The sequence below is a fragment of the Dermacentor albipictus genome, chromosome 6, assembly GCF_038994185.2.
Source record: "Dermacentor albipictus isolate Rhodes 1998 colony chromosome 6, USDA_Dalb.pri_finalv2, whole genome shotgun sequence".
In the NCBI taxonomy this organism is placed as follows: Eukaryota; Metazoa; Arthropoda; class Arachnida; order Ixodida; family Ixodidae; genus Dermacentor; species Dermacentor albipictus.
In genome coordinates, this window is record NC_091826.1 from 140,987,472 (window position 1) to 141,002,701 (window position 15,230).

General features: G+C 47.4%; 1 protein-coding gene across 1 annotated transcript in view; it reads left to right on the forward strand.

Moving 5' to 3' along the window:
• The window catches only part of LOC139061384 (ATP-binding cassette sub-family C member 2-like), a 485,203-nt gene that overhangs the window by 404,768 nt on the left and 65,205 nt on the right, over positions 1–15,230 (forward strand). Inside the window, exon 23 of the mRNA XM_070541366.1 lies at positions 13,401–13,610. Within this exon, the coding sequence (XP_070397467.1) occupies positions 13,401–13,610 (210 nt within the window). The remainder of the gene's footprint in view (positions 1–13,400; positions 13,611–15,230) is intronic.

Consider the following 15,230-nt stretch of genomic DNA (forward strand, 5'->3'; position numbering starts at 1 on the left):
ACGGGAAGACGATGCATTGGATCGGCTCTGCAGCGCTAAATACTTCTCGTCAATGAATCTCAAGTCTGGCTACTGGTAAATAGAAGTCAACGAAATTAATCGCGAAAAGACCGCCTTCATTACGCCAGACGCCCACTGTGAGTTCGTTATGCCACTTGGACTGCGCTCGGCGCTTGCGACGTTCCAGCGCGTGACGGACACGCTTTTAAAAGGATTGAAGTGGCAGATGTCTTGCTTACTTCGATGACCTCATCGCCTTCGCGGCGAATTCGGAAGATCCCTTTAGGTGTCTTGCGACAATACTAAAGGCCACCAAGTCATCAGGACTCACTCTGGAGCCGGAAAAGTGCCGCTTCCCTTACGATGAGCTTATGTTTATAGATCACGTCATCAGCAATTCTGTAGTCTGCCCAGACCCACAAAAGACAGCTGCCATCGCAAAGCTCCCGAATCCCTTCTACAAGAAGGCAATGACTAGATTCCTTGGCATGTGGGCCTACTGCAGATGCTTTGTCAAGGACTTTTCATGCATCGCTGAGCCGCTGACGCATCTAACCAAATGTGACGTCGAGTTCAAGTGGGAAACGCCGCAGGCCGAAATATTTCGAGAACTCAAGCGAGGCATGTAGTAAACGCCGGTATTCGTACACTTCGACGAGGGTGCCGATACGCCTTCGTTGAAATAATAAACGCAGAAGACTTCGCTGAACAACAACAAACAGAAATGGCGCAAAAAAGACTCGTCGAACACCGAGGGTGTCCCTAGGGCCTTTAAGCGAGGATTGTGTTTGTTATCGCCTCAAAAGAACATACTGGTAACCATCTTCTCAGCAGTCCGCACCAAATACCTTCTTGTTATTCCCTCAGCGCTGTCATGAATCACTGTCCACCACCACCTCATACTTTCTCCATACTTCGCCTGCATTTTCCTGTGGGTTTCAATTGACGTTCGTCCCTTGCTCCATAGAAAACAAATCACACTTCGTTGCTCGTATGCCATAGACGTGTAAAGCACAGCCGTCATATTCAACAACTGACAGTAACGCCGTGCCGCGGAATTACCTGTAGATAAGACTGGGCCGGTCCAAGAAAGATCCACCGCGAGGAATGGATAAGTCGACTTCGGACTTAAAGCCCTAATTTGGCAAAAGACAGGCAAAGACTTTCTGATTCGCGCTTGTATTATAACGAATGCATGATATCGAAATAACGCATCCATCTTATATAGAACGATGGCAGCGATATCACGCATCTGTCGTATATCTGTCTGATGATGACACAGTGACAACGATTGCATGAGAACGGTGGTGTTATCACTATTGAATGATGACAGCAAGATTATAATTGAAAGGCGAAGAAGGAATGGCATGTATGGATCGACGAAGGTGGTATATGGTATATGATGACAAAGGTATGACAACGAATGCAAGACATCCTGTTCTCATGCTAACTATTAAGAAATTATGGGGTTTTACGTGCCAAACCCACTTTCTGATTAAGAGGCACGCCGTAGTGGAGGACTCCGGAAATTTCGACTGCCTGGGGTTCTGTAACATGCACCTAAATCTAAGCACACGGGTGTTTCCGCATTTCGCCTCCATCGAAATGCAGCCGCCATGGCCGGGATTCGATCCCGCAAACTCGTGCTCAGTAGCCCAACACCATAACCACTGAGCAACCATGGCGGGTCATACTAACTATGACGCAATAACGACGATGGGATGACAACAGCGCTATAATGACGACTGTATGACAGCAGCATCATTACCATAAGATGATCAAGAAAGTATGACGTATATAGATTGACGAAGACGGTAGATGACGATAATGGCATGACTGCAGTGTGATGATGTTACTGAAGTGGTCACGATGGTAAAATGGCAATGTGACGATGGCATGCGACATTGGTATGACGACCATTGTGTGACGACGACAGCATGCTGAGAGTCGCATGACGAAGTTAAGATGACGAAGACGCAATGCCCGCGGCGACATCTCAACCAGGTATGGCAACAAATGCATAAAGACGACGCAATGACAACAATGGTACAACGGTATGAGGAAAATATTGCTACGGAACAATATATGCGATCACGAAAAGGCGAGCAGTGTGAAGACGACGACGACAATTAGAAGCTAGCGCGGGCTGCTGCCTCTTGGCCAAGCGCAGCGTATCTTCTTGTAAATATACTAGTACATAGCTTTTCGTCTGCGTCTTCCTACGTAACATGTCTTGTGGACGTGGACGTTCCCTGTACCTCGTCACGGAGCTTCGCAGTGGACGGTACGTCGAGCCTTCCTTCATGGCTCCCGGCGACGACAACCCGACTCCGCTGTTCCGCCACGTGCTGCCACTTCGACGACCTACATCACTCTCCCCTCACCCCGTGATCCTGGCGTATTCTCGGGCAAAGATGGGGAAGACGTCGATGACTGGGTCAGTCTGTATGAACACGTCAGCCGCAATAACCGGTGGGACCCTACTATTATGCTCGCCAACGTACTCTTTTACCTCGGTGGCACACTTCGAGTTTGGTATCGCACGCATGAAGATGAGCTCACCAGTTGGATTGAGATGAGCTCACCAGTTGAGCTCACCAGAAGACGCTTTCCGGCCGTGTCCAGACGTCCACAGAGCCCTATGTCACGTACATTCAGGAGGTCTTGGCTCTGTGCCGCAAAGTTGACCCCCGCATGACTGAGTCAGACAAGGTTGCCCACATATTCAAAGGCATTGCCGATGACGCCTTCAACTTGCTCGTTTGCAACAACGTAGCGACGGTGGATGCTGTTATAAAAGAGTGCCGCCGCCTGGAACTCGCTAAAAGCCGACGTATTGACCAGCAGTTTGCCCGTCTGCCCAACACCCCAGCGACATCTCCCTGTGCCGACTCTCCTCGTCCGAACAACACGGCCGATGTTACCAGGATCGTCCGGCGTGAGATAGAGGCCGCCTATCCGGCTGCCTTCGACTCCAGCCCCACCAACACATCTGCAGTCATGGTCTCACTCATCCAGGCAGTTGTCCGCCAAGAGTTCGAAAACATGGGTCTTCACACCATCTGCTCGGCCCATCGTCCTCATACACGCCCGGCTTCTTCGATTCCGCCCCGTCCCGCATCGTCTTACCCACCACGTTTCCGCAACCCATCTGAATGGCGCACTGCTGACGACAAGCCCATTTGTTTCCACTGCCATCGAATTGGGCACATTTCTCGGCACTGTCGCAGTCGCTGGAGCTCCCCGACCCGGTCTACTTATACTGCCTACTCTCGCCCCCCAGGTGGCCCTTCTCGTCCCTATGCCGCACGCTCCGATAACGCCGCCGCCGATTCTCCTGTACCGAACCGCTCCTATTCTCGTTCGCCTTCGCCCCAACTACGGCAATCTCGCTCTCCCCAGCCCCGTCGCTCCTATTCGCCGACTCCCTTCGGCCGCCGCTCCCAGCCGGAAAACTAGATGATTGAGCGCCTCGAGGTGACGCGGCATTGCTACCTACGCCGCCAAATTTTCTACTGACGTTGCCCACTCATCTGAACCTTCTTGGCGTGCAAGTCGACGGTGTTTCTGTGTCCGCACTCATAGACACTGGGGCGCATTTGTTCGTAATGAGCGCTGACCTGTGTAACCAGCTCAAGAAAATTATCACGCCCGCCACGATGCCTGTTGTCCGTCTCGCCGATGGTGGAACAGCCCCCGTAATTGGTAAGTGTACCGCCCGCGTCTCCTTCGCCGATCGCTCAACAATCGTGCTATTCACAGTCATCGCCCACTCTCCCCACGACATCATCCTCGGCTTACTTCCTCGCCGCACATTCTGCTTTCATCGATTGTTCCGCCAGTACTCTCCCCCTTGACCTGCCTGTTCTGGATCCTGCTGAACCACACCCCAGTCGCCTCAGTTTGGTCGATTTCGTTCGCTTGCCACCACTGACCTACGTTGACATAGCGTCATCCCAACCAGTCCCTGATGGTCACTACATCGCAGCTCCTGTGCAAGACGTCCTCCTTACACACGGGATCACAGTACCTCATACAGTTTTATCTATTACGGCGAATTGCGTCTGCCTGCCAGTGGTCAACTTTGGCTTGACGAAACAAGTGCTGCCACGCGGCATGCCTCTGGCCCAGCTTTGATCATTAGAGGACCACTCAGTAGCAACCCTTGCAGTAGACGACACTTCATCCGATACTCCTCTATTATCGCAGTCGGCAAATTGTACCATCGCTGAATTACTGAAAATTATTGCGGCCGACTTGCCGTCCGAGCACGCTCGTGAACTCTACCCCCTTCTGTTTTCCTACCACGATATTTTTTACTTTAACGATTGTCCTTTGGCCCAAACTACAGCTGTCCAACATCGCATTGATACCGGCGATGCCCCTCCTATTTATCGCCGCCCGTATCGAGTATCATCAGCTGAGCGTCAAGTTATCTGCGCAGAAGTTCGCAAAATGCTTGCCAAAAACATTATTGAACCATCATATAGTCCATGGGCGTCACCTGTTGTGCTGGTCAAAATGAAGAATGGTTCATGGCGCTTTTGCGTGGACTATCGGCACCTTAACAGGGTTACCAAAAAGGACGTGTATCCCCTACCTCGGATTGATGGCGCCCTTGACTGCCTCCACGGTGCTCGCTATTTATCCTCTATTGACCTTCGCTCCGGCTACTGGCAGATTGCCGTGGACGATCTCGACCGCGAGAAGACTGCTTTTGTAACACCCGACGGTCTTTATGAATTCAAAGGTATCCCGTTCGGTCTATGTAACGCCCCTGCCACTTTTGAACGCATGATGGACTCCCTTCTTCATGGTTTCAAATGGTCTGCAGAAGGGATGAAATCTGGGCCAGTTGGTACATACTTGAACGAAAAAACCAGTCAAAAACACAAAGGACGTGATAGAAACGTTTCTTGTCTTTTCATGCTATGTGATTAGCGATGATGCAGTTGCGCATGCTCTGCTGGCCGTGCTGAGACTACACCGATTCTAATAAACCTCAGTTGATAGTCCAGTCGTTGTGGTGTGAACCTCTCCTCTGATAGAAACGTTTCTTGTCTTTTCATGCTATGTTATTAGCAATGATGCAGTTGCGCATGCTCTGCTGGCCGTGCTGGGATTACACCGATTCTAATAAACCTCAGTTGATAGTCCAGTCGTTGTGGTGTGAACCTCTCCTCTTGTCCTTTGTGTTTTTGACTGGTTTTTTCGTTAAATGGTCCACGAGCCTGTGTTACTTGGACGACGTTATAGTATACTCCCCAACGTTCGCTACGCACCTCCAGCGCCTCTCAGCAGTCCTGGACGTTTTTCGTCGAGCCGGTCTGCAACTCAACGCATCGAAGTGTCAATTTGGCCGTCACCAGATTACCGTTCTTGGACATCTCGTTGACACGAACGGAGTGCAACCTGACCCAGGCAAGATCCATGCTGTTGCGCACTTCCCTGTTCCGAAGTGTGCCAAGGATGTGCGCAGCTTCATCGGCCTTTGTTCGTACTACCGCCGGTTCATGAAAAATTTCGCCGCCATAGCACGACCACTAACCGAGCTTTTGAAAAAAGACACCCCTTTCCATTGGGGCGAAAACGAGGCCTCTGCATTCTCACATCTAATCGACAGTCTCACCACGCCTCCCGTTCTGGCCCATTTCGATCCTTCTGCGCCTACCGAAGTCCGTACTGATGCCAGTGGTCACGGAATTGGCGCAGTACTGGCACAACGCCAGCGTGGCCACGACCGTGTTATCGCTTACGCCAGCAGGCTCCTCTCACCCGCGCAGCGCAACTATTCCATCACTGAGCGTGAGTGTCTGGCCCTAGTTTGGGCGGTCGCAAAATTCCGCCCATACTGATATGGCCGACCCTTTTCCGTTGTCACAGATTATCACGCGCTCTGCTGGTTATGCTCACTGAAAGATCCTAAAGGAAGACTTGCTCGCTGGGCCTTACGCCTCCAAGAATATTCGTATACTGTCACCTATAAATCTGGCCGACTAGACAAGGACGCTGACTGCCTGTCTCGCTACCCGGTCGACGAGCCTGACGACGCCGACAGTAGTAGTGCCAACGGCATTTTCTTTGTGTCTGCCTTCGCTAACATCGCCGATGAGCAGTACCGAGACCTATCGTTGCGAGCACTTATCGAGCGTGTGCGCTTACACCTACCGACGCATCCGTTCGCCGATATGTCCTCCAGGGCGGCATTCTGTATCGAAGGAACTTCCTACCTGACGGCTCTGATCTTCTTCTTGTCATGCCAAAACAGCTACGACAGACTGTGCTCTTTGAGATGCATGACGGACCCACTGCAGGACATCTTGGGGTAACTCGCACATACGACCGCATCCGCCGCCGCTTCTATTGGCCTGGTGTCGCTCGCTCCGTTCGATGCTATGTTGCTGCCTGTGCTCCCTGCCAGCGTCAGAAAACACCTCAGGTGCTACCTGCCGGTCATCTGCAGCCGATCACGGTCCCTGTGGAACCGTTCTTTCGTGTTGGATTAGACCTGCTCAGTCCCTTTCCCACGTCAGCCTCTGGGAACAAATGAGTAGCCGTCGCAACTGATTACGCCACCCGATACGCTATCACGCGGGCTCTTCCTACTAGTTGCGCCACTGACGTCGCGGACTTTCTCTTGTGTGACATTATCTTACTTCATGGCGCCCCGCGACAGCTGCTCACTGACCGAGGTCGTAACTTTCTCTCGAAAGTTATCGCCGACATTGTACGTTCCTGCTCCACTCAACACAAGCTGACTACCTCATACCATCCTCAAACGAATGGCCGGACAGAGCGGTTAAACCGTACTCCTACCGATATGCTGTCCAAGTACGTTTCCAAAGACCACCACGACTGGGACATTGCCCTTCCTTACGTAACATATGCGTACAATTCTTCCCGGCACGACACCGCCGGATTTTCTCCCTTTTATCTACTGTACGGTCGCGAACCTACCTTGCCCTTAGACACGGCACTTCCTCCTGCTGCGATCTCAACAAGCGAGTATGCGCGCGACGCCATCGCTCTCACCGACCATGCACGCCAGCTTGCCCGTGGTGGTTTTGGCACGTAAAACCCCATAATTTAATTTTCTTTTAGCTTGCCCGTGCTCGACTGACGGCCTTACAAACCACTCAGCAGTGTCAGTACAACGAACGCCATTGTGACGTACAGTTTTCGCCTGGTGCGCTCCTGCTCTTGTGGTCACCCTCTCGTCATGTCGGACTTTCAGAGAAGCTCCTTTCGCGATACACAGGGCCCTACCGCGTGCTGCGCCAGCTGACGCCTCTGACCTACGAAATTGCTCCTGTGGGTTCAACCTCGCCCTCTCCTCTGGGATCTAGTGATGTCGTGCATGTCAGTAGGCTCAAGGCCTACTACACTGCTTCCGAGTCCGATCTTTAGTCGCTCCGGGATGGCGCTTTTGCAGCCGGGGGTAGTGCTACGGAACAATATATGCGATCACGAAAACGCGAGCAGTGTGAAGACGACGACGATGATTAGAAGCTAGCGCGGGCTGCTGCCTCTTGGCCAAACGCAGCGTATCTTCTTGTAAATATACTTGTACATAGCTTTTCATCTGTGTCTTCCTACGTAACAATATGATGACAGTAAGTGATTGACGACGGTCTGACCATGACTGTATCACAATGCGTTGTGACGACGGTGGCATGACAAGAGCTTGATGAAGAAGCGGCAGTGTATGAATACTTTGTTTAGCGCAAAACGACAAACACAAGAAAGACGACAGGACAAGGCGCTACTCTCAACTGACATCATTTTATTGCGTCACTTCTTTATAGACCGCTCAAACCAGAGGAACATGCGCAGTGAGCACCATGCGGTGGAGGCACCAACATCCGATCCGAAAAGCGCACTAATGCGACAGAATCCAAAAAACCAAATTCAGCGTTGTACAAGGTTAAGGAAGGCACAGTAATGCACTGTGACCCCAATGACTGAATAAAAAATGCTTCCGATAACTCTCGGGCGGTGGTTTCACGGCTCTTTTTCAAAATCGTGGTATCATGAAACATGGGTTTGCACTTGCATGTTTTACGATGCTGAGCCAAATGGGAACCTGTGCCTGTTGGTATGGATCGCTCATGTTCTCTAAGGCGCTCGTTAACACAGCGGCCTGACTGCCCTACATACACTTTGCCACATGACAAGGGAATGTTATAAACCACACCGACGCTGCAATATACAAACTTCACGTGGTTCTTTTCACAATCAGGTTTCTTAGTAGTTTTAGGAATACGGCTGCACAACATTGACAGTTTCTGAGGAGCGGAAAACACTACCGGAATTTGGTATCTAGTGGCGACATTCTTTAGATTGTGAGCCACTCTGTGGCAATACGGCACAACGTTAGGCCTGTTCTTTTGTGTGATGCAGTTACTTTTGTGCCGCTTCCCTTTCAGTTTCTGCAGCAATACCTCCGCGACTGACGTCACCACCACACTTGGGTAACCAGCAGCCTGCAGCCTATTTAACTGTGCAATGAAACTCATGTTCGCAGAGTGATGACAAGATTTCATTAAGGAAGATTCTAAACACATCAAAGCAATGGCACGTTTCACAGTCTTTGAGTGCGCGGACGCGTAAGGTAAAAGTTCCTTACGTGCACGTGGCGAGTACATCCAACTGGCGTGGCCTGTTTGTAAGGATAGCTGCAAATCTAAAAACTCGAGTTTACCGTACCTAGATAGCTCATGTGTGAAAGTTAAACCTTTGCCATTGTCATTGAACAGAGTTAAAATATCAGCTGCCATCACGGAGCATTCATTGTTAATCTGTTTTGTCACAACAATAAAATCGTCAACATATCAAAAAATTTGAACCGAGTCATTTTTTAAGGCACTCTTAAGAGTGCGGTCGACAAACGATAAAAAAAATATTGCAAAGAGCAGGCGCCACACATGAACCAATACACACACCATTTTTCTGGATAAAAAGGTTATTTTCGAAACGGATAAAAGTTGCACTTAAATAAAATTCCAGAAGGGACATGAAAATTTCCGAAGAAAACCCGGTCGCATTGCGAAAATCTACTTCGCCACTTTCTTCGATGCATGTCATCACACTACGAAATAGCTTATCATACGGTATTGAATAGTAAAGATCTTCGACGTCAACAGAAAAGTTGTCAGCTACTGAATGGTTGTCTTCCAGAAAGCAAACAACATCGAAAGAATCCTTTATGCCATAAGGATCGTCAATAGTTAAATGTTTCAACTGTTTTTGCAAGAAGCGGCTAACCAAAACCTGCCAACAGTTGTTTTCACTGACTATTGTACGGAAAGGCACATCCGGTTTGTGCGTTTTTGCACTGAAAAAAACCTCTAGAGCAAGCACTTTACATTGTTTTACATCTTTCACAAGCTTGGTGAGGCCAATATTTTCCAACAAAGAAATGGCTTTGCGTTTTACCTTCTGAGCTTTCTCATTTGCCAGAATGAAGTTCTTGTTGACAGCCTCAATGGCTTTTTTGTTGAAGACAGCAGACGGAGCTACCACAAAACCGCCCTCTTTGTCACTCAGTAACAGCCGAAATTCATTGTCTCCTTCTGTGTGTCGTTTTGCACTAAATAAAGTATTCATGGATTCGCACCAACTAGCCCGCCAACGCATTGTGCTGAAGCTGCAGTGTCAATGGCCCGAATACGACGGCATGACGACTGCAGTATGACTACAGATGTACGATAGCGGCTGTTTGGCTACGACGAAATGACGAAGGTGCCATGAAAACAGTGTCATAAATACAATTTAATGACAACTGCATGATTACGATAAAATGACGAAGAAGGACTGAGGTTGATGGAATGCCCTCAGCCCTTTTTTCTCGTGACGGTCTGGTAGCGTTGTATTATGCCTTCGTTCGCAGTCACATTAAATAGGGCATTGTTTCATGGGGCAACACGTGGGCGTGTGACTTATCAAATCAGCATGTCAAAAATCAGTGAATACGCATTGTCACTTCTAGCCCTATGCAGTCCAATGCATCTGTGTTACTTCACGCGTACAATATCTTGTCTGTTAATAATTTCTTCCAGTTTATCACACTCGTCTTATTCCATGCGTTGCTTCATAAGAACCTTAAGTTTCCATTCATTGCAGTTGACCGTTCGCACAGTAAAAGTATAGCCAGTTTGCCGCTAACGGCAATATCTTGTTACGCGTGGTTGACACCAATTACGATTAAAAAAGACATCTGTGTTCGCTGCAGTTTCTCTTTGAAATTAATTATCACAACTATAAAACCCTGTACTTCTCTTGAAATCTTTAAAAATTACCTTAATCATCATTTCCTTCGATAACTTGACTACGACCTGACGTTCTTTCGTTGACTCCTGTCTCACAAGTAATTTCTTGTGTTTCATCCATGCTTTTTAACGTACTTTTTCGTGCTTGTTTGATTCTAAATGAAATGTATAATAACGAACTTCATCTGTGGATGTTATTTGATAATACCGCTCGTTTGCTATCTATAGATATTACCATCAATGTTGTTATTATTAGCCGAGGGTCCTACTACATAGAACTGAGGTAAAACAGCGCGAAAAAGACGAGGACACGAGGAAACAAATACCACAAACAAGCGCTCAATGCCAACTGGAAGTTTATTTGAAATTCACCGGCCATTTATGCCTTTTCAGCATAGGCATGCGCTCACCAGTCGCAAAAACATCTGCAAATAAGCAGCATTGTAACCTTTCATCGAAGAATGTTATTTCTTTTCCCGACAAGGCAAGAGAGGGGGTGCTTACACATTTATCTTCTTCCTTTCTAATGCGAAAAGCCTCTACTATTTCCCTTTCGCTGTTACCTATTCCTTTCCCTATGGATTTTGCCTTTCCAAATATGGGGGTCCAGTGACACTTGTTACAGGGTGCAGCTAAATGAATTCCATAACCATTCTTTAGGTTACTGCTGTTCTGACGAGCTCTTTCAGTGAAGCACTGTCCCCTTTGACCTATATACGATTTTCCACAGCTTAGCAGTATCTGATAGATAATGTTGCGCCTGCACACAGTGAAATGAGTTTTATGATTTGTGGTGCACAAGTGCCTTTCGCGCTTGTTCATGCGATTACATATTGAGGACAGCTTACAAGGGGCACTGAAAACCAAATTATTATTCTGTCCATTAGAAACTTTCTTAAGATTGTGTGACAACTTGTGCAAGTATGGCACCACGTGCGGTTGGCTTTTGTCTTTCTTTTCTTTTTGAGAAGTTTCGGAACATCTTTTCTCTTTCTGCAAAATTGATTCGCATACTGAAGTGATCACAGAAATGGGAAAGCCTGCGTTCTGTAGTCACGCTATCTGATTTAAAAAAAACCTTTGATCGCACTCATGCTCACATGACATACTAAGTGCTGCCTTAATGTACGTTGTACCTATGCCTCTCTTAATCAATTTAGAATGTGCGTTGTCGTAGCGCAACAAGGTTTTCTTAGATGTGGGTTTGTTTCCTTGTGTCCTCGTCTTTTTCGCGCTGTTTAACCTCAGTTCGAAGTATAAACCAACTAGCCCTCATCAAGATCCTACTAGTCCTACTACAGTTATTTCAATTTGGGGCCTTCGTCTGTATATTTGTGATGTTGTAACTACTTTTTTAGAAATAATAATATATGCTTGGATGCTTGCTTGGACGAAGGCCGTATGACGACAGCATGGCGGCAATGTGATGACGTTATTGAAGTCATGACAATAGTAAAACGACAGCACGACGATGAGGGCATTGCGACAATGGTATGACGACGAATGTGGGACAATGGTGGCATGATGCGAGTCGTATGATCGAGCTTGAATGACGACGATGAAACGAGCATGACGGCCACGAACACACACCTAGTGGCCCAAGTTGTCCCATAACTTGGTCGGCCTTGAAGGCGCGACGACGATGACATGGCGATGGTCGGATCACGAAGTTGGAATGACGACGATGTAATGAGCACGACAGCATCTCAACCATATCTAGTGGCCCAAGCTAGCAGATAACTTGGGCCACTTGTTTGGAGCAAGATGATAGATAGATAGATAGATAGATAGATAGATAGATAGATAGATAGATAGATAGATAGATAGATAGATAGATAGATAGATAGATAGATAGATAGATAGATAGATAGATAGATAGATAGATAGATAGATAGATAGATAGATAGATAGATAGATAGATAGATAGATAGATAGATAGATAGATAGATAGATAGATAGATAGATAGATAGATAGATAGATAGATAGATCCAAAAGGCCTGAATTATGCAAAGAATTCTGATGACAATAATAGGGCAAGCATTGTTGTCCCCAAGGTGTCAAGGTTCCTCATAAAATTTGATCATACGTTACCTATAGAACGGGTCCCATTCCGGTGCAAATCGAATCGCAGAACACAAGGTAAACAAAGTACTTGTTTCGTATGAGCATTCTAAAACCACTGCGTCGCAGTTATCTACAAACTCTCTACCATCATGTTAAACTTTCTCTACAAATCACAGAGAAGGTAAAATGTCCTTGAAATATAAAGCTGTTGGCACAGATGATTCTCCCAGTGCACCACGCAAATTTTCTATTATATTCGTATAACTCAGCTACAAATTAACAACTCACGGCGGCCGCATTTCGATGGGGGCGAAATGCGAAAACACCCGTGTGCTTAGATTTAGGTGCACGTTAAAGAACTCCACGTGGTCTAAATTTCCGGAGTCCTCCACTACGGCGTGCCTCATAATCAGAAAGTAGTTTTGGCACGTAAAACCCCAAATATTATTACATATTAACAACTAGTGTGGAGCGCTTTTGATTAAGCATCTTATTCGCTGCGTCTATCTTTGCTAGCTTATAACGTTTGACATATCCCACATAATATCAACATGGTGTGGGGCTTAGCTCATCTAGGACAGCGAAAATAGATGCGTCTTACAGCACTCCTAACCACACTAATAGTTCCACTGTAAAATAAACTATCGTTGTATTGAGGTACAAGCATCACCCTCTCAGCAGTTTCATTTGTCACAGGCCAATAGTTGTGATTATAAGTGTGAAAATGTTAATATTTCACTGCACGAATAGGCGAGCTCGTGCTGTGACACCGCGAACAGCTGCGAACAAACCAGGACAGGTTGCGCCACAGCGATGGTGCTGCAAAGTAAGCGTGCAACGCCGTCTCTGGGGTATTTGGCTGGCCATTTCTTGTGTTTCATCAAGCAGCCGTTGTATAAAATAAGAGATTAGGTGCCCGTCCTCGTGTTTTATTGCGCCTTTGTGTTGTGTCTTCCTGAACAATTTTTTACAGATTTCGTGCAGTGACAAAGCTGCGCAAACTTTTTTTTTGTGGGCAAGTTTCAGTGCCTCGCGAATTTACCTGCTCATGGTCGTTTCCAACGCAGGCGGAAGTCGAGAAGGTTGTCGTCGAGCCAGCAAAACGTGGCAAACCAGGTTCCAATGGCGGTAGTTCTGTGACTCCTGTAGGCAAAGTTGACTTGACTTGGCCTACGCAAGGCCGCATTGAGTTCCAAGACTTCTCCGCTTCCTACAGGCCTATGGTGCTCGAGGATTCTCTCAAGCACGTCACATTCACAGTGTGTTCACGGCAAAAGGTGAGCGAAGCATGAAAAAACCAGCTGTCTCGCCGTACGAATGAATGGAATACAAAAGATGCTTGTGACTTGTATTAAATGCAGTCAAATGCATCGGTCCGCCTCCTGGCCGCAACAATAACACTGACCAAGCAATAGACGTGTTCTAGAACAATCGTGCCTAACTGCGCATAGAGAAAGATGGAATAAGGAATGCGGTTTGAGGAGAGAAGCTATTTCTGAAACTCGTTTAGTCAATGTCGTCACTGTCGGAATCCCACTCGACCCCTGTCGGTGTACTGAGTCCCCTTGTCAGGACCCTTTTACCTGTGGGCCGCCAGTGGCGACCACGGTGTACCTCTTGCGGTCGTACGGTGCAACTTTTCTGGGAGCAAGAAAAGTAGTGTGGTAGTGTGGGATGCATGAACGTGTTAAAATTTGCCGAAAAGTTCGGAGGAATACTTGCCGCGTACTTGACCGAACGACTAGCCTGACCTGCCGTCAGTGTGGTGCTGGACAGCCTCGTTCGGGAGGGTAAGTGTTCGTGCTTTGCGGATTACAAGTCTTGAGCGCAGTCTTAAGGAACAATATTTTTTTCCAATTCAACGTGACCCACGTTCACGTCTGTTCTTTCTTTCACCACCTGTTTCCGAAACAGAAGCATGATCACATAATTATTGAAACGTTTGTGATTCTTTGTGTTCGCGAATGACCGGAAAATAACTTTTGCCGCGCAAGGTAGGGGATGAGCAAACCAAGTTCGAGCGTAATGCCATTGTGTAGCGGTGTTGTGTACAGCTCCAACTGCGCAATATAAAGATTTATCATGCATAGGCTGAAAAATGCACAGAGATAAGTTTTGGCATATTGAAAGTTTCAGAAATGAAAATAATATTTGAAAAATTGTAAACTTGTGGATTTACTGATCTGTAAATCAGTGCTAAACGTGACGTAGACATTGACCCGTTTCGCCAAGTTTTGTGCCGTAGATCACCGCACCACTTGCTGCTCCACGGTAATCTTCAGGGCTTCGTTCACATCAACAGATCTTCACTGTATATGAGAGGTTCGCAAATAAGGGTCGTCGCCATGTCGCCGTTGTCGTCGTATGTCGGAGAAGAACGTGCCCGTGAATTGTGGCAGCATTGCGCGATGTGACTTCGAATGAAACGAGCGCGACTGCTTTGCACACTAAATGACTTATGTATCGACAACATTCACAAATTAACCGCATCAGTGCATTTAAATACATTGAAGCGGTAATCATCAAGTCTGGTGTTTTAAGTTAGCTGGAAAAAGCGCGGAAAAGGGGGGGGGGGATTTTCGTGAATTTTATTAGGGGATTGAAAATCGCGAAAGTTAGTAATGATTCACTCTGCAACAACGTCACTTGCAACTGGCACGGGCGGAGAGAACACAAGGCTTGTGCTACCTGCCAACTGAGTTTATGACGGGAATTACAGCAGGTTACAGCGCCACAAGGCTTCTTACTACAACACGCGCCTGCCAATATAAAGTCTGCAACAAAACACCACATAGGAAACACTGCAGCGTGAAGGCGCAACATCAAAATCAGAATTCACGAAGTGACATATACCTTTCAAATAGGCCACACCGCGATCGCATAAAGCCAAGGAAGCA